Genomic DNA, 20,873 nt, shown 5'->3' with positions numbered 1-20,873 from the left:
TTTCTTTGCCCACATATTCCAAAATAAGCTCCGGTTCTGTTTCTGTTGAACTGTCTTAAATAAAATTCTCTGTAACGTTAAACGGTCCAAAAAAGTCCTCAGTTTGTCTTTCTGGAACTTGCAGATGTGAGTGTGTGAGTGGATTAGAGTGATCTGTGGTGACTGAAGTTATTTTGTCACTTTGTTATCTCGCAGAGTTCTCGCAGAATTCAGAAATGGGACATGATAAGCCTCAATGTGCAAGTTGGTGTGATGGATGTCGAGTGAAGCACTGCAGGGAAAGTCAGCTCAGATGTCCCTTCTGATTCCATTAGACTCTAAAGTTTTTTAAAGGAATTGTTTTGGTAGAGCAGCACCACTTTGGCTACCAAATATTTTCCCTGATTTTTTTTTTTCCATGTAAATATTGTGGATGACTTCACAGTCGACATTTCAGTTTGTCTGTCGGGGTCGAGTTCAGGGCTCTGAACTGGGCTGGCGCTCCGCACTGGGAACAACATTATGTAGGAACTGGTAAATATCTTCCCCAAACTGTTGCAGCGACTTTGGAAGCACGCAAATATCTGAGCCATCCTTGTGTGTTTTAACATTAAAGTGCATTGTGTAGGTTGTAGTTGCATGTGGCAGTGAGGTAACCAATGAGTCCTTACACGCAGTAAGTACTGTAGAAACATGGCGGACTCTGTGTAAGAAGAAGACCCACTCCCCTTATAAAGGAATCGTTTTACGGTGATAAAAATACAGTAGTCCTTAGTTTCAGGTGATTAAACACTAATTGAAATTTCATTGTGATATTTGTATTCCATTTCTGCTGATAGAAGGTTCTCAATCGGACACACTGGACATTTACGGGTCCCCTCAGTTGGAAACAAGCATGCCATCAATCTTTGGATCTGTTGATTGGCTGTGCAGAAGAACCTGAAACTGACTGTGACTGAGTTGTTTGCCCCTAATTTAAATCAAAGGTTTTCTGTTTTGTTTTTTTTATATATATATAGATATTGTAATGTGCTTTGATTGATCTCCTTGAAATGAACAGACAAATCCTTCAGACATCTGTTATCATCAGTTTAGATGACGTGTCCCCACTCACTGAAAATGTAGATGGTGTTTTCTGTGGCGTTTTCTAAGGCTTTTTCCTGCTTCTGTCTACTGAAGGGTAACGCTTTTATTTCACAAGTCCGTACTCTTTTTATATATTCCATTTATATGTCCATGGGGCAGCCTTTGTGACAAGCCGCGTGGCCTGCTTGTGCTATAAAATGCTGAAGCAAACTACCATTCGCGTGAGGAAAACAAGCATACGTCATAATACAGAGCCGCCTCTCCCCTCACTCTGAATTTGTTGAGTCTATTAAAACGACTGTTGTTGATGAGGTGAGATGGAGCCGCTGATATTTTTCCTGAGTGTTTTTATTGTACAGCCTTGTCTGTACAATGTCTGCCCTCTGACTGCCATGTGTGGAAAATGTTTGCTGTAAGATTTCATGTAACGTCTCAGGTAACAAATCAAACTGGATGTGTGAAAGAAAAACACCTCTCCTCTCCCTCTGAGGCCTTGATGAAAAGCTTTCGCCGCCGTCATGTATTTGAGTGGAAACCATGTAACTCTAACTCTTGCCATGGCTCTCAAACCTTCTTTTTTTTGACTGTACGAAGTAAAAACTTCATATGCAGCCAATACTGTTCTTCACCTAATGAACCTGTCAAGAGTCACATTCCGCCGGCGTCTCGGCTCGAGGTGAAAATCTCATGATTTCCCCGAAACTGAGAAAACAAATGTCACGATCAACCAAAATTATGGGTCATTGTTCAGATGTTTAAAGTATACATTTTCACATAAAAAAAAAAAAAAACTAAATTTCATCTTTCACAGCCATCAAATGTCGCAAGTCTTGTGTGCAGAAGTATAATCGTGTTGTCATCTAAAGTTTCAAGTTACCAACAATCCTTTAAAAATAATGTTTTTTTTTATTTTTTATGGCGGGTCGAGTGATTTTCCCTCCGGTGTTAGACATTTTGAAACTTAATTCATCACATAAACAGTGCGGTGTGCTGACCTAAGAGTAACATTGGTCACTGCCTGTCTGCACTCAGTGGTTTTTCGGCCGCGGCTGACTGATGCCGAGGGTTTTGATGGCTGTCGCTTTTGGGAAGAGGCCTGCTGCAACCTCGCACTTTCTTCACAGTTCCCGAAAAGTATGTAACCGAGGAAAATGTTCTAGGCTGCAGTTTTTTGACCTGAGAGGAGACTCGGGACAACATGTTTTGGATTACACAGCTGTGTAGGCGAAAGTGAAGTGGTTACTTCCCTCCTTTTGCTGACAGCTTTGCTTTTTTGCCTTCTCATCTCCCGGCGCACGGCTCAGTTCAGCGTGAGCCAGGTCTGAGGATTTGGGTTTTTGAGAGTCAGGGTCAACTTCGTTTGCAAAGTTTGTAAAAATCACATGAGAATTTCTCTTGGTGATGGTGGTGCATAGACATTGTCCAAGTTAGCAATCAGTGGGACTGGAATCACCTTTAAAAACTAGATTAAACCCATGAGTGAATTATACTTGCTCTATTCCTTTGGCGTTTGTCGTTTGGTACCTTTGTGGTCTTCTGTCTTGTCGTTCCTCCTTTACATGATGAGCATTTTCCTCTCACATAATCAGTCCTGCTCTCTTTCATTTTATGTGTCTGCTCTTATTTGTAATATGGTTCTGATTCAATAAATCATATGGAAGAGCACAAACTCTGTGCAGCGTGGAGCCTGACACGAGGGAAAATGCGGTCCATTGATGTAATATAATTCTGTGTGGAATTGTAATGACTTGACATTATTTAATGTGATGAGGGAATAAATCAGGCGGTCGATAGATGGATGTAGCAGCTTGGAAAAAAAGATTTATGCCTTGGAGTTTGTGGCCAGAACTAAGGCTAACTGTAATTTTTGGACGGGGCTCACTTCAAGAGCTCAGAGATTTGTGATGAAATCGAACTGGGCGATCACTGATGTGGTGCAAGCAAGCAGCGACCGTGTCTTGCTACACTCAACCCCCTCTCCCCTCCGCCAACACAGACCCGTGAGGATTAATTCCCCTTTGAGAGACCTTTGGTTCCCTCTCTCCGGCCCGGCTGCCAGCACATTGTTCTGGCCAGAGTTATGATGATGATTTATGAGCTGCAAGTGACTGCTGAAAAGTGGACCGACTCACACTTTCCATTGTAATTCACTTTTCAGTTATTGGTCCCCCTGTTTTTTTTTTTGTTTTTTTTTTTGACTTGGGTTTAAGAAAAGTGTGTTGTGCAAGAAAATGAACAGAAGTTTGTGAAAGAAGAGTTTAACACGCACACAAACACACACAGCACATCCATGTGCATGTACTCAAATACACAATTTGCACAGTACACACGTCTGCTGCCTGCTGACATAACACACCTGGGTCAAAACCATTTGTGAATTGTGCTACAGTACACCATGAGGCAATTACTCAGTCAATTAACTGATCACCAGAAATCAAAAGAAAGTGATATTCAATAACGGATGGAGGCAAAAACACAAACATTCGACTTTCAGTACTTCTCAACCTCAAGGATCTGCATGGTTTTCTTTACGTTTGTGTTTTTTGAATGAATATTGACGTCATAACTTGTGATCGACATGTCATGTTTATCGTGTAGCAAATTATTAAATTATAAATAAATAATTAGGGATGTAATTGCAGCCCTAATTGAACTGTGGGAGGTTGATCTGAAAGTCAGCACAGAAGCTCAGACTGATTTGAAGTCGTCTCAACCTTCTGGCTTTTATTGACACAGGTTTCACAGACCAATCAACACCCAGTTCTCTGTTTTCCTCAGGGTGAACCAAGGCTTGCTGATTGGATGTCACCTTTATCTGAGAGAGTGTGTGTGTGTGTGTGGTGATGATGATGATGATGGGTGGCAGGGTCAGGACTGTGCTTGTCAACAAACCTCGGCAATTAACTTTGGCTCAGGGCTGTTTCATATCGCACAGACACCAATTCACTCGACGAAACATCCAACTGAACCAACACGGGAGTCCCGAGGGAGCGACCGTCAGTCGTAGCTGTGCCCTCTGATGTTTACACCGCGGCATTATTCATTTACATTGATTAGACAAAGGAAACACATGTAGTGAAACTGATGCTCAGCGTGTTTACCTGTCATTCAGGTTTTAGTTTCATGTTTCATTTTTACAGGAAGGTTAGAAGGGAGGGCCGAGCTGAGGCCACATTACAGAAGAGCCGTTATTTTAACTTCTTTCACAGATATATTCTACCGACAGGAATCAGAGTAAGTCAGAGTGTTGGCCAAGAAACATACTGATCCATCTGTTCAACACGTGATTCAGCCTTTACTCAGCAACATTTCTACAGACACAGTGTATCTGTAATAAGCTAATGTTGGCAGATATTTTGCTATTGTCGATACCGCCGTCTAGCTGTAAACACAAGATGAAGTGAAAAATGTCCAATTTAGATGGATTGTTAGAATTTATTGGCCCATAAACGGGGGAATTAAATATAATTTTAGGTAAAAGAAAGTAACCAGTAACTTCTCCTCATGTTTTTATTATATTTAACTTGAAAAATGGCTCTAAATTGTGCTTGAGGGAACGGTTATGGAAACACATTTATTGCGGGTTATTGCAGGTTCATTAGGGCGTGTTTTTTTTTTCCCCCCGACAGCACAACAACAGCTTTAAACATGTTTTCTGTGCCACCAATCAAAAGTTTATATAAAAAATATCTTTCAGCAATGAGCCGAAGACCGTCACACTCAGAACATTCGTCTGTTATCATTTTCCTCCCAGCGAACAGTTGTTTTTCATTAAAAAGCCTTTATTGTCTTGTACTCGCGTGCATTTGGATATATGTATGCAAATTATCACACACATACATAATTTGTACACATTGTGGAAAACAATGGCACTCAGATGATTTCAGCGACTGTTCTTGGTTTGAAATAATTTAATAATATGAACAGTCTGGGACTCCCTGTGGGCAAATGCGTCTCTTTTAACAATAACAGCTCAGTGTTATAGGAACATAATATTCTGATTATTGCAAATCTTTGACATTTTTGAAGAGAAAGCGTCAGTGGAAACACAAACATCTTCTCAGATTTATGCATCGTGAGAAGTAAAATTACCCGGCATCTACATGTCGAGGTGTAACTCCCTGGTTTCCCCCGAAGACTCAGTTTGGACTCGAGGCTCTGACGACCACATCGTGTCCGCAGAGCGTCTTTTATTTTGACGGAGTTGATTATCTCTGATGAATTCTACCTGTCAGTGATATCAGATCGGCCAAAGCTTTCGGAGGCCCAACTACATTTATAGTGCACACTGCAGCCGAACTGATTACCATGTAATAACAACCACATGGGCTTTTAAAAAAAAAAAAAAAGCACATGAGGTTGGGGGTTTTTCTTCTTCTGTGGTATCCTCAGGGAGCGGGGGAGGGGAGGGGAGAAAGGGAGGGAGGGGGTTTGCTGACTCAGCTGTTCTGGGCTGAACTTCGCTTTAATGAGGGAAGAGTGGATGTATCTCTGACAGTCACACACAGGAAGTTTTTATATGGACGTATACGCATAAAACACACACACTAACAGACACACACCCTGTCTTAATGCCTTTTCCCATGTGTAGCACTTAAACAAACACACACACCACTACACTCTCCTCTTTTTTTACATCCTCAGTTCTCACTCTTTACCCCCCTCTTCTACGTTCTTTCTTTCTTTCTTTCTTTCTTTCTCTTCAATAACAAATTCTCCCAACATTTATTTCACTTACACACATATGAACACACACACACACACACACACACACACATCCTCCATCACCCACCGTGCTGACCTCTGACCTTTATTACCCCCATTACTTTGTGTACACATTAGCCCCCGGCTGACGTGAGCCCTAATTTGAGGTAAATGTGTCCACATTTATGTAAAGGGCCTAATGGGAAAAATGAGTCTTGAGGTCTGTAAATGTGTGTGTGTGTGTGTGTGTGTGTGTGTGTGTGTGTGTGTGTGTGTGCGCGCCCCCTCGAGAGCCTGTTATTCTCACCAGGGAGGCTGTCCAGCATGCTATAAAACTCCCCGGCTCTCAGGCTAAATGTGGCTGAAATGAAGGTTTAATGTGCTGGAAAACTGGTAGTTGGATTTGAATGGTACAAGCGTGTGTGTGTGTGTGTGTGTGTGTGTGTCTGTGTTTGTTTTAATGGGCTGTGTGGGTGTCTCTAAATGTAATGCTTGTGGCCACATTTATATTTACTGTATACATGTTAAGTCTTTGTTCTCTCTACATGTTGGGGATGCTTTCTTGGTTATTGCTTTTTTTTTCATGAACTAAAAGTGTGATAATGTCGCCTTAATGGCCCCAAAATGTTGATCTTTTCTCTCTACTTTCAAAATGCTTTTTAGCAGAGTAATGGTCAGGGTTAGGATCGTACTTTTGGTTAAAATAAATGACTCTTATCATGTAACACATGCAACTCCACGTGATGTACGTTACATCGGATTCAGTGTCATGTAATTGACCCATCTCATGACATGAGCGGATAACCGATGGTGTTAAACTTTAGCCGGCATAAAACCACGCCAGTCTGCTGCGGCTCTGTTACTACCTCCATTAAAAGGCCTTTACAATTTGGAGGGCAAAAAAAAATCCTTTTCCATGTCAAAGGAATTCTTTACCCGAAAACAAAATTCAACTGTTGAAATGTTCCTTTAAGCCACAACTTCTACTTTTTAGCTCCAGCCACCAGTATCATAAATCAGTATCCCTATGCATTGACGTATGTAACCAAAAATACTGAAATGCGTGTGAGTCCAGACTTTGCTCTCAGGAAAAGATCGGTAGAAAATCAAATACACATGTTTTCTGGAACTCCTTCATCTTCCAGTCAAACTGGCTCCAGTTCAGAGCCGGTGCTCAGTACTCCGTACACCAGAGATAGAAATCGGTGCCTCCGAAAGCGAAATGAATCCGATCAACCTCAGCTTTGAAATTCTCATTTCTGCGATTTTCAGAGGGGGAAGAAAAAGTAATTTGAGTTTATTTTTTATTTTGTTTTCTCTCATGTGCCATTTCTGTTTGGGGGTATATTTTTCTGAAGTGGAAATAATGTTTCTGAGACTGTTTTTGATCGGCTCCTTCTTGCCGCAGGGTGCTGGGTCAAGTTTTTCTTTCAAGTTCACGGTTAGGTTTATATCTTTGGTCAGGAGCATGTAAATAAACCCAGATGAACTGTGGTGATATTTTGAAGATGTGTGAGCAGGATAACATCCCTGGTGGGGTTTTTTTTTTGTGTTTTTTGTTTTTTTTTCAGCAAGCGTGCGAAATTGTGGTTAGGAAGGTAGATCTTTGAGTAGGGACGTTATAACGGTCATGGCTCTACATCAAATATCACCACGAGGGACAGTTAGATCACATCCTTTCGAATTGGCAAATGTTGGATGGATTTTTCATTTTCCTCCTCTTCTAACCGAAGCCAGCTGAACACACATGCAAGGCCTGGTGGGAGTCACAGAGGGATGGCGTGAATCTCATCTTTAATCTAATAAAGGGACTCGGTAGAGGCTGGAATTAATCAGATCTGTGAGGGAGACGAAGTTTAATGTGGAGGCATTTTGAGTGGAGCGAGGATATGATTGGACATAATGAGAGCTTCAGTGTCGTCTAAATCCCCCCTTTACCTTTCGGCCCATATGGAAGATATAAACGGTGATGAAATCCCCCTTTTTATACTCACAGGTACAGAAAAAATAACATTTTTCTTATTTAAGATAGTTTTACCCTGTGTGATTTGCTCTTGATCACGCTTGTCTTGGACTGAGCAGCTTATGTAACACACAGTTATCATTTCCACAAACTGCTGCTTAACCTTTTGGGGTTTCATGCAAGAGTTTCTCAGAGAAAAGCAATACTTTTCTCCACAAATCCAAGCTACCCTCTGATCTGTTTCTTCTTTGTGCCTGTCTCTGTACTCGCTCAACCCTCTTTTTCGTTCCCTTTGTAAGTCTCCATTATTTGGAAGGTATTTATGCTCTATTATATTTTTCTCACATCTAACCCATAGCACTTCCCTCCTGGTTCCTGCATACATCCCTGTCTTTGTCCCTTTCTTTTTCTATAATTATAATTTTCGTAATCCAGATTATCCCAGTGTATGATATCCTTGTGTCGGTTTAAAGCTTTTTGTCCAACAAAGAAAACCTTTTCAATAAATGTAATCCGCTTTTCAGTATTTGTACGTCTTTGCCTTCTCTTTCTGAAAACGTACAGCAGTTGACCCTGCATGTTTCTCAGATGTTTCACAAATCCAACATCTTGTAACGTCCTCCTCTGGTCTGCCTTCCTCCTGCAGTTGATAGCAGTGTACGACGAACAGGAGCCCCATCATGGAGGCGACGGTACCAGCGCCAGCTCCACCGGGACCCAGAGCCCCGACCTGTTTGCTGCAGACCTCAGTGCTGGAAGTGGAGCCTCGGCCTTCCAACCCTACCAGGCCGCCAGTGAGATCGAGGTCACGCCTTCTGCCCTGCGAACCAGTAAGTCCTGACACTGGTGGAGAAGTAAATTAGAGGTTCATGTGGCTGGATTGAAGATCTGTACAGGTATTTGTTATTTGGATAAAGCAGCCATTATCTAAAGATACAATCTCGAATTAAATCAGCTCAACAGATGATTAAATAATTGAGTCAATTCCTCTTATATTCCTCTTAAATTACACATCTGTCATCATCATTAGCATCAAATGTCATCACAGCTCCAGTATACAGCAAACCCAACAAATTACCTTATCACAGCCCAGCGGTACCTTAGCCCTTTCCATAAATTCTGTTAATTGGACAGGCGGGCTTTTTTTTTTTTTTTTAAAGGCCCAGATAGCTGTTTGATCCCCGGCCAAAGTGGCTAATTGGTTCTATTCGAGCCTCCTAAATCAAATGTGACGTGGAGCTCGTCCACCTCTGCAGTTTCTGCCGGCCAATTCGCTTCTTCTACCGTAATCACCATGAGTTTGGATGGGAATCCGACTCTTGTAGGTGATTTGTCAATTTGGATCAAGCAAAAGCTTTTTGCACACAAACATGAGCGGCAGCAAACAAGCAGACCCACACAGATATACTTAGAGACGAACACATACTCCCACTGACTCACTCTTACCTTCTCTTCCGTCTTTAATGTTTCTCTCTTTATGTGTTATTGCAGTTTTTTCGATTCTCCCTGGATCAGTATCAGTAAAGTTCTGACTTGAACTAAAAATCATTCACTTTCACTCATAGTATAACTGTATATAGATTATGATTTATATGGTATTTATTTTGTTTTATTCAGAATGGGCTCATTTGCAGCTGACTTTGATTATGTTATCAGCTTCTTTTCATGCATCTTGTTCTTGATGATGTACTTTTAATTTCCCCACTAGCTGACACTCTTCATGCTTTAATCAGATTTTCTCGGCCAATTTCTTTCTCCGTCTTAACACGTGGAGCTACTGTAACAAGCTTCCTCCGACCATGTGAAGAAGACATGGTTGGAAGAAGCTTGTTACAGTAGTTCCATGTGTTAATTGCTACTGGAGACATTCAACACTTCACACAAGTAAAAATAACTTGCAAACTAAAACAGAAAAAAGCCTTTTGCATAATAACTTATTAGTAAGAAACAATAATAGATTTGTCTTGTTTTTCAATGAGGCAAGAATAGAATGAAAATGGATTAAAATCCTGTGATAAAATCAGCCAGTCATTTAAAGGGCTCGCTTCAAAACTCGACTGGCACAGTGCTTGATTAAACTTCCTGTGTCTTCTTGTTGACACACTCGGTAATGTTGTGCATTAGTGCAGGTTCTCCTTATCCTCATATTTCTGCTTTACCACCTTGCCAGAGTCATTTGACAACTTTTTATTAGTCGAGCTCTAGATCAGAAGTGGCTATGATAGCTAGAGTAGTGTGAAAATGATGGGCTGTGTCTGGGCTCTCTACTTGACAGCTCATGTGGCAAGTCAACAGAAACGCTGCATGTACCAGCTGCATTTAATACAAACTTAATTATCACACATTTAACCTGACTTGTAGTCATTCGCATCCAAATGGAAAAGTAACTGCACTATCTCTGCCAGCACTCAGATGAGATGAAATTAAAGTTAACAACAGCGTCTCCACAACCTGCTGCTATTTGATTATCAGCTAATAGAGACTCACTGTCAAACGCGCTGCCTCATATTCAGCTTGCACTTCATTTAAGTGAGACTCTGTGCACTTTTCTTTCCTCCTGTGGGCTCTGCTGTCGGCAGGAGTGAGTCCCTTGATTAAATAGGTTGTGTTTTTCCTTCCCCTCCTTAAGCCCAATTCTCAGAAGTTAACAGTTTTGTTTTGTCTCCTCCAAACACACATTAGCAGACACTCCTACTCACACACACTCCAATCAATTCAAGTAAAAGGAAACATCCAATTTTTAACTAGCATCTTTTATTAGCACTAAAAATAGGTTGGTGGATGGCTTATCCACTAATGACCTGTGAGCTGGCATTGATTGACAAAGCAGCCACCAAAATCTCCTGTCTCACATGCTCACACACACAGAGTGTGAGGGAGGTCACTCCACTCCTAATTGGATTTCTGGATGAGATGCTGAATGTGAATTTGCAGTAAGAAATGAAAATCTCAGGGCATAATCACACCTGCCAGTTATGTCCAATTTAGCCGTCTCCATAATATATTCGAAACCCTGCTTAATTGGCGACACTGAATCTCATCAGCAGAGTTTTACAGGGTTTTAAGAGAAATGTCTGTCATGGAAGAGAAGGAGTTTGATTAATACTTTTTTCTTTTTTTTTTCACAAGTGCCTAATGAGAATGGCTTTCAGTCACTGATTCATGTTGGTCGAGATGAGAGGCGCTGGACTCTGTGGGTCTTTGCCAGTTTTCCTTGTTCGGCCCACAAACTCAAAATCAAAGTGATTAAGCTTATTAGACAGAGAGATCTATTGAAACTCTCAAATTGATTGATGTTAGTTTCTTGGCTTTGTTAAACTCCAAACCTCTGCAGATACGAAATTGCTGATGAAAGGGTGATGCCACTGTTCTGAACATGAGAGCTTTTACAGATGCCAGTTTTGAAGAGTTAATTCACAAAATGCTACAATTATTGTAGGAGAAAAGTCACAAGTTCACTAATTCATAATTTAATCGTAGTTAATGTCTCGTGCAGTCCCTGATCGTCCTTTTTGAAGTGCTGCAGTTTCATTTTGTACTGTTCATTTTCTTATGTTGCTTTTAATAATTCATGTTTCTTGGCTTGTGCTCTTAGTTGTATTTCGACAGAAATTCACTGCTATCTTTCAAAATCTTCAAGTTATTAACATTTGCTCCTCTAGAGAAAGCCAAATATCAACAACAAAAAAATAATCATTTTTGTTCTACAGAGCCCACAACAGTGAAAAGTTACAAGGCATTGTTTGTTTCTTTGACTGACTTGTCTAATTAAATGAGACTGTTGCGTTCGCTGTTTGAACAAAATTCTCTGTAGCTGTATCTGTAACGACAGATGCAGGGTAAACCAATTAAAAGACAGCATCAAGTTGTACCCACTGTTTAAATACATCAGACTAAATCTAATTGCGTGACAGTATGTAGTGTTCCCACATTGGCAAAAATTATTAATTGGGTATGTTTAAAAACTGTCAGTACGTAAACTACGTTTGCTTAATTTAATGGACATTCACGCACAAAGCAACACACAACATCTTTTTATTTCATTTTCCAAATTGGATAAGGAGTTAGTGTTCTTAAGGAGCTGTTTTAATGACAGCAAATTGGCAATAGCACATGTTGGGGTGATGTGAAAAGGCCATTTCATGCCATGATACTCACAATAGGAAACCAGGAAAACTGTTGGCTGATGTCGGTCGGTCAGTGTCTTTTGTGGTGTGTCTCACACAGCTGGCACAACACGGCCCTCGTCTAAGGCTTTCTGTGCCTAAGTCTTCATGATGGTTCAAGAGTCCAAAGTTGTTGGAGTTAACTCATCACTGAAGTTCAGCTGGAGAGGTGTCCTGTGTCCTAATGCCTCCTGGGAGTTGAAGTGTAGGTGGTGTTGACACTTGTGATGCCGACCTGCGCTCTGTCCCCTCCTGAACTCCATCTCCCAGAGTGCCGCTACCTCCCACGACTCTGAGCTGTTTAGGTCCCACGCTCCGGGTGACCCAACACCAGCCAAGTACATCAGTGTACACACACAAACACAGTTCCAGATCCCCAACACATATTGTAGCTGTTGGCTCAGATATTTCCAAATACAAACACATGTTCGCTGGTTTGTGAGCTCACAAAATACAGACACACACATACGGAGATCAACTTCAGTTTGCAGAATTGCACAACCCTCCAAATAAACACATTAAGTGTTCATACACACACACACTGACCTACAAAGTCCTCAGTTTATCAGAGAGCACACATATAAACATGCAGATGGTCACGCTTAATCTTGTCATGCACTTAGTCTCACAATTCACACAAAGTCAAGTAACTGCTGACTCAGACACACACTCATCTCAGTACTTCCTGTAGGAACACACACCATCATCTAGCAGCAGCCTGACGTCCTGGAGGAGAACATGGGAACATGACACTTGGCTTTGTCATCTGAAAGAAGATGCTCCGGTTTATAAAACAATTTTAGTTTTCGGTTTACACTCAGTCTCTCTTGTGTGGTCTGCTCGGCACATTTCAGCCAATCAAAATCCGCCTGTGGGATTTTTGAGAGGTTCTGAAAGTGGGAGATTTGTAATGTCATCACATTGTGTCTTGTGTACGAGCGCTGGCTGTGGTGTGTTTGTGCGTGTTGCTCTTGTTGGAGTTGTTAGTTGGACCTTGGCCCACTTCCCACGCACTGCAACTTTTTAAACAGAGTGAAGAGTTTTAATGGAAGGCATCCACTTACACTGGTGTTTCTCAATAGGCTCTCCCTCATATTGTTGTTCCCACACACTGTCTTCTGCTCTGTGTTATGAGGCAGTAACTCTGACAGTAAAGTGGAAACTAGAGCTGCCTGATTAGACTTTTAGTGATAAATCAGATTATTCCACCATGGGGTGATAATGGAATCTCAGTGATTAATTGCCTTTATTAGTCCACAATGTTCAAGGAACAAAATTTGTTCCAGCCTATTTACATCCATCATCCCTTGTCTTTAGTCTTATCATCCACAGCAAAGCGGATGATTTTGTTCACGCTGACAATAAGGCGCTCTCCGAGAAACAAAAAATCATATGTATTATTTTTCCTCCCAGAATAAATCCCTGGCTCAGAAGTTGAAATACGTCTCTAACCCCCTCGCTTTCCTTCCTCTCTCTCAGATATGCCCCTCCACGTCCGGCGCAGCAGCGACCCTGCCCTGCTGACCATCAACGGGCCATTTACCGGCACCGATTCCAGGGCCCAAACGGAAGAGCCGCCGTCGAGGAAGAACCCAACCCGCTGGTCCACTACTGCCGGCTTCCTGAAAGCTCGCCACGCCTCTGGCACCAACAGCCTCGAGAGGAAGGTGGGTGGCACGATGTCAAAAACAGACGTGGCTGTTTGCCACCACAGTTCTTATTCAAAATTAATTGTTGTGATGGAGGAAATGGTGCTCATTCAACCACTTATAAACCAACTGCACTGAGGCCTTCTGTGGCTCTGTTTTGGGAAGGGATGCTTTTCCTCCGTCAATGATGCTGTCTTCACAACACATAATACTTCAGTAGTGACTATTGAACACCCTTATGCTTAACCATTGGCTGCACTTTAATTTTAACGACCCTTGTAGCTGCTATTTAGCAAGTTGCCACTTTTGATTGTAGTATTTTGTTCGTGTAAACATCCCCCAAATGCCTTTTTATTTCTTTCAGAGCCAAAGTGGTATGTTTGGGGTACAGAGTTGTGCCCATACGATGTTTTACTTTATGGACAATACTACAAACACATTATTGCTGGTAGAGACAGTCCTACATGACAATGGGGGCATCATTTAAAACCTTTGTTTCTGTGTCTTTGCAGGGTAAAGGTACCGACACGTACCGCAGTCTCCCGCGGGATGCAGGGACATGGGCCAATCAGAGGGAGTTTCAGAGAGAGACTGCTCGTTCATCACTGAGCGCCAATCATCCCATGGTGGACCGCTGGCTAGAGCGACAGGAACAGGTAGGACTGTGCTCAACACCTGTCTTTAAGTGTTTAGATTGTGTAGGCAGAATGGACGTCCCTTGACGATGTTGTGTTACACTAACAAAAGACCATTGTGTTTCACCATAAAATGTGCGGAACAAGCACAATCCAGAAACTGGCTTGGCAGCTGGTAATTATATGCCAACCCTAGATCAAAAACATACTTTCTCTGAGGGTTGTTGAAGCTCTGTGCAATGTGTGTGGGAACAGAAGTATAAGGGGATGAAACAAGTATACAGGAAAAGAGGAGCAACAAAAAAGAGATGTTGAAGGTACAACTGAAAACATGTTTCAGTCACATTATCACAAAACCACACACACACACTGTATCTCTCTGTCTGGACATGAAGTGAACGCCTGATACCTTCAACTGTCCAGGATTCAGAGATTTACACTCGGTTTCACCCTCCAGAGTCCGTCGGCTCTAAGCTCTGTGAAACCCTATCTGAGTGACTGAGATCCAGTCCAGAGCCAGACCCGGTTCGATCACTCCCCTGGCCCTCGGTGGAGAGGTTAAAAAAAAGGGAGGAATTTACACCATAAATCCACAATGACACATAAGTCAAGGAGGGAGAAATAACATAATGTTGATCCAGTAAATAACATAAGCCACATACGGTACATATGGTCCTATTTAACTGCATATTTACATGTAGAATGTAACCAGGGCTGCTGGCTCTGTTCCCGCTGGGGTCATGCACGCCAACGTTAAAATTTGATAACGCATCATTACCAACGTGTCATTCAGTTAATATGTGGTCTTTGTATAGGTTGTATTACAGAAAAGGTACCCTTCCATTATAGTGGATATGTTAAATAAACATGAAGCTGTAGTGTTAAAGGGCCAGTAGACTCACTGATCAATCATCTTTTTTTTTTCTTTTTCCGGTATGTTTCTCTAACATCTGTGCTGTGGTGAGACATCTGCATACCCTGTAGATTTAATGAAATCAGATCATCTGAGTGTGATATTGAGATAATCACCTGCGGTCAAGCGCTTGCAAAGCCTACCGTGTCGTAAATGTTTAAAAACAAAAGAGTTGTGACTTCTTTTTATCCCTTCTTCATCAAATTTATTGGAGAGTTGAAGTTGAAACGGCGACACACACACATGGATTGGATCATGTAGCATAAAGCTAATCAAATGAAGTAGTTCAAAGTATGGTGCAGGGATGTGCAGATCTTGGAAGCAAACACTTGAGAAATTGTTGTTTTATGTGAAGTTGAAGTGGACATATTGTAGCCTGCTGGTAATGAGTGGGCTTACATTGAAAACGATGAGTAAGTGTTTAAGTTGCACCATATGAAGCCCCTGCGTGTCGCCTGTTTAAAAGGCCAAATTTGCTTTTTGTTTTGATCGTACTCCAGACTGAAAATGTTGATTCCTCCAGGAGGGATTTAAAGAGCTCAACGCCATTAGTCACTGCTGACTGTTGGGTGCCATTGGGCGCTATGGGGTATGTGAGGTGTACAGTATATGTAGCCGGTCGTCACCAGTAACACTGAGTTTAAGTCATTAGTGAACTACAAGGAGACAGGACCACTGGCAATTACTCAAGTTTCCCAAAAATGGCCGCTCTCTTACTTAAATCGAATGTGAGAACAGAGGATAAAATAATATGTATAATAAAAACATAGTAAAATTTACTTCACTTCTTGCAGTGTGTGTGTGTCCAGCACCATTAGCGCTCCTCGGACTTAACAGCGATCATTCGGCTGAACTGGCATGTCGAATCGATGCTGGCAGTTGTTTTATTTGTGAACTATTGTGTTGCTGCCTCTTGACTACTGATTTACTGCCGAGTTAAATTTTTTTTCATGCCGTTTCCCTGATATTTTTGGCGTTACCCTTTCTTCTCCCTTCCAGCTCACGTTTCCAGTCGCAGTTATGTTATCAGACGTATTTTAATGTGCATTCAAGCGCATGTCAAACTGGTTCTGTTGGAATAGTTAGTGGTGTGAAAATGTTTTTTCAAATCGGTTTTGTTGTCTTTTTTGGAGTAAAAATACTGATTTCCAGCTTGATATTTTGTCTCATGCATGCACAGAATTTGAATACATGTTGGCTTCCAGTTGGATTTTGACTGTAGTCTTTGGGTTGCGTTTAAGTGCAAAAAAAAAATGATGCGCCACATCAGTTGGGTTTGATGTTACTAATATCTTTGAAGCAGCTTCCAAAAGTCGGATCAGACTTTTAACCTCAAAGTACATCTCTCACACACACACACACACACACACACACACACACACACACACACACACACACACACACACACACACACACACACACACACACACTGTTTACAGTATTGTCAGATTTCCTTTTCACATCACTGATTCTACCATGTAACATCTCAAACGTGTCACTGTTTTTGTTGTTATACAAGTCATTTGGTAAAGCGTGTCCTCCTCAGAGGGGTTAAGCGGACAGTGAGTTCTCTCCATCCATCAGACTGCAGAGCTGCACAGTTTTCACCTCATCTGTCTTACAACAGGTTTTAGTATGAAGGGGGTTAAGTGGTGGAGGTCACTGCAGGTTGGTGTCGTCGGTATTAATGACCCACTGGAGGCCATCTGCCCTCGAACACTGGCACACACACACATACAAACCATATACACACATATACACACACGTGTTGACCACCAACTGCTCCTCACAGTGACAAGAACATCCATATAAATCTGTGTGGCCTCAGTGTGCAAGTGTGCTTCTGTCTTATTTTAATGTTATCTGCTCTGTGTGATATTCTTACAGCATTAATTGTACAGGCGGTGTATGTGTGTTTGCATATATGTTTTCCTGTTTAATGCGGTCAAAATACGAATAATCACACGAGTATATGAAGGTAGCAGTATCTCCTCACAAGATGAAGGAAAGAGACGATTGGACCTAAATGTTTGACAATAGTAGAAAAGCTGATAATCAAAGTTTTATATCGTCTCACTCTACACTAGAACATATCCTCCTCCTTCTCATATTTAGCTCTGCTGTACTATACCTAGCTTCATGATGTGTTTTTAAACATAATCAGATTCTGATTGGTTCCCGATTGGCAGCACAGGAAATGACCCAGTCAAATAGGTCCGAATAAGTTAAATGATACTGTCCGTATACTGTAGTATGTCACTGATAAGAAGAAATCTGAGATTACACACACACGTACACACTCTCTCTCTTCATTTAAGGGTCTTACAAGCTGTTGTTGTTGGCAGGTCTTGTGTATAGATTGACTCTGCTCGCTGTCACTGTTTTATGTCATGTTTATCTAGGCCACACTTAGCTCGCTTAGTTCCAGGAAGGATGTCGCAACTCTGCTGCGATGAGAAAAGCCTTAATTGTTTTTTCAGGACATGATAGTAAAAAAGAGGAATAGATGAGCTACAGCAGACTAAAGAGAAACTGTGTTTGTTAGAAGCAAATCAACAGTATCAGTATCCTCCGTAGCTCGTAGATCCTTGTATTGCTCTTCTATATATTATTCTGCTGTTCTGATGATCAAATAGCATTACGCATCATAATACTTCACTTTGTTGGAATGGAGCTGAATACAGAACCGACCAAATGAGACAGTCTCTGTGTAGGAACCCAGAGTTAGAGCCAAGGTTATCGTGTGGGATAAAAGCTGTAAAGTTGTACATGTCCTGCAGACAGAAGCAGCCAACACAAAGGCTGCAGCACCGAGTCTGATTTACAGTAAGTTCTTTTAATAGAGTTGATTTGCATTTCATGCATCTTTAATGGCCCTGTGCTACTGTATACTTTCTAAACCTCCTCTACAGTTCATTACCGCACCGAAAAGAATTCTGCTTGGACAAAATTAGCCTGGACAGCCATTTTCCAGTAGTGTATTAAAGCTTTGTTCGGGTGTAAAATAGAATATGGTGTGAGAATGAATAATAGCACAGCAAGGAATAGAATATGCAGTGATTTAATTAGAAAAAAAAGAACAGCTTGGAATGATGAATTAAACAGTGCAATTTCCTCAAGTAAGCTTCATCTTATCTTCTTAGAATGAATAACATGGAACAGAGAAGCATGAAATGGGGAGAAGAATTAGAATAGAGCGTGAATACAATGAAGTAGGCTTATTTTACTCCTGTGGAGAATTCGAGGCTCCTCTCATAACAAAACGTTACAGAACAGGGCATTGCCTTGCACTGAAGTGAGCCAGATTGAATCGCAATGGAAATGAATGAAACTATTCTCCGTTCCCAAGTGGGTGATTGTGTGCGCCTGCAGCAGCACCGGCGGCTCTCTGACACGCAGCGAAAAATTGAACTGCGATAGTTTTGAGCTGCGTTTCACCAGCCCTCCTCCCTAAACTCCCAGCCCCCCCTCCCTTTGGCAACAGGTAGGGGGTTGCCATGGCAACAGTGAGCTGTCAGTCGAGTGTGTATTAATGAGAGCTTGGCTTGAGATGCTGGAGCTGCACCGCAATCGCTCTGTGTGTGTGTTTGCATTGTATATCCATGAGTCATGAGGGCATTTATGCACCTGTGTGTGTGTGTTTTGATCATGTGTGTTTAACTGTTCATCCGTTGATATGTTTGTGGCTCTGTGTGTGTGTGTGTGTATGTGTGTTTTGCATGTATGATTTTTGGCTGTGTGTCTTTTGTGTGTCAGCTGTGAGCATGTGTCAGAAATCCAGGCAGCCTCGGACTCGATTGCAAATCAACCAATTAAGAAGAAAAGCCGCTCAGCCGCCTGCAGTGTGTGCGTGGACAGCTGAACCACACACACACACACACACACACACACACACACACACACACACACACACACACACACACACACACACACACACACACACACACACACACACAAACACACACAGCCTGTTCTCTGTCTGGGTCAGACAACAGTCTCCAGGGACGCATGCGTCATGGACTTTTCTGGTGTTGAAACTTTTTCTATTCAGTGTTTTTTCCTTTGTGTTAGGATTTCTCTTTTTCAATAGTTCCCTGCGATGGCTTTGTATAAAATTGTGTGTGTGTGTGATCAGATTAGATACACCTGTATAGTTTAATTGTGCTGTGTTTGGCCAGTTGGAGGTGGTTTTCACAGGACAGCAGTGGGTTTGTGTCTTCATCTTCATGTCATGCCTGGAGCTCTTCCCCCGAGGTCTGACAACACTGATTCTGAAACTCGGAGCCTTGGATTAATTAAGCTTGGATTTATAAATAATTTATTTACTTGTCAAATGTTTTTTCCATCTTCATAAGCGAATGCAGAAAGTGGAACTCGAACCAAAGGCAGAATCACAAACACAGCTTAATTCTGAGAATTATATGCAGGAGCAGCCTGGTAACACTCCCAGCGTGTCAAACATAGTAGCCTGGTCAAATGTCATCATGTTTAACACTATTTGAACAGTTTTCCCAGCAAACTTTTATTTTGAAAGTCTAACCCGACGTTGTATGTTTACATTTTACATTGGAGGGCATTTATCAGACGCTTTCCAAAAGTGACGTACAGTAATTCATACACTGATGGCTGTCATGCAAGGTGCCAAACAGAGTGTCAGGAGCAGATCAAAGTGGGCTCGCATATGATTGTAAAGTTTTGACCTTGAAAGGGAGTCGTAAACAGCCTGTATCAGCTAATGCTCAATAGACAGCAGTGGATTTAGTGTTTTCAGCAGCAGTGGTCTGTTAGAAGAACTGGGTCATTGGTATGAGAAGCCCGAGCTTCCGTGACTGAGGAGACAAGAGAGCGCCACAAACAAAAAGTCGATTCTGTTTGTCAGCTGGAAATCCAAAGAAGACAAATGTCACAGCAGTGAAACCGGTGATTGATTGACGGGTTTCATTCTGCAAGAAACAACAAGGCCAGCTAACAGAAACAAAAACGGCACTTTTTGTAGCATTTTAGCTGCATAACCTTTTGAAAGATGAGACTGACCCAAAACTGTCTTTAATGTGAATAACAATTCCCACCTCAATTAGCGCTTTTTAAGTGCTTCTCATCAATCTGGGTTTGTGCCGTGAAAGTGTGTGATGTTTCGGTGCAGGTCTGACTGCTCTGCTTTTTTGTTTTTTTTCACCTCTGGTATCATTCAGTATGTAGTTCAGTGTATCACGATGTGTAGCGCTGTGTGTGTGTGTGTGTGTGTGTGTGTGTGTAAGCACAGTCTTTGCTTCTGTGTGTGTTTGTGATGCTGCTGTGTGTCCTCAGCCATTAGACTGCAGAGGGACTGTGTTATCTTTCATGGTGGGATGGAGGCTTCACACAACTCACTGGGGATGTTGTTACACAGACATACTGAAGGCAGGTCAACACACACACACACACACAAACACACACACTCTCACACCTCCATACCTGTCCAGGGATCTTTACGCTGGCGTATGCATGTGTGCACTGTGAGCGTCACACACAACCCACTCAAGCTTCACATACACACTTTAACACACCAGCGGGTTTGATTAAACACATATATGTCAACACGGGGACGAATATATAAACTTTTGCACACGGGATTTCATTAACACACACAAAATACTGCACACACATTCATCCTGCATACACTCTATTTCAGAGCATACTTAAACACGCAGTAAAACACAATTACACCACAGCCGTATGTACCGAAACAAATCTTCATGACCAGGCAAACGCGCACGCTCATGCGCACCCTTTCTTCCT

General features: G+C 41.8%; 1 protein-coding gene across 13 annotated transcripts in view; it reads left to right on the top strand.

Moving 5' to 3' along the window:
• The window catches only part of pard3ab (par-3 family cell polarity regulator alpha, b), a 235,423-nt gene that overhangs the window by 74,089 nt on the left and 140,461 nt on the right, over positions 1–20,873 (top strand). For all 13 annotated transcript variants that reach the window (XM_037082787.1, XM_037082788.1, XM_037082785.1 and 10 more), the window contains exons 3-5: positions 8,379–8,562; positions 13,378–13,565; positions 14,060–14,203. In XM_037082787.1, coding sequence (XP_036938682.1) covers positions 8,379–8,562; positions 13,378–13,565; positions 14,060–14,203 — 516 coding nt within the window. The remainder of the gene's footprint in view (positions 1–8,378; positions 8,563–13,377; positions 13,566–14,059; positions 14,204–20,873) is intronic.

Source organism: Acanthopagrus latus, chromosome 21 (assembly GCF_904848185.1).
Source record: "Acanthopagrus latus isolate v.2019 chromosome 21, fAcaLat1.1, whole genome shotgun sequence".
In the NCBI taxonomy this organism is placed as follows: Eukaryota; Metazoa; Chordata; class Actinopteri; order Spariformes; family Sparidae; genus Acanthopagrus; species Acanthopagrus latus.
This window is presented reverse-complemented; position numbering and strand designations above follow the sequence as displayed.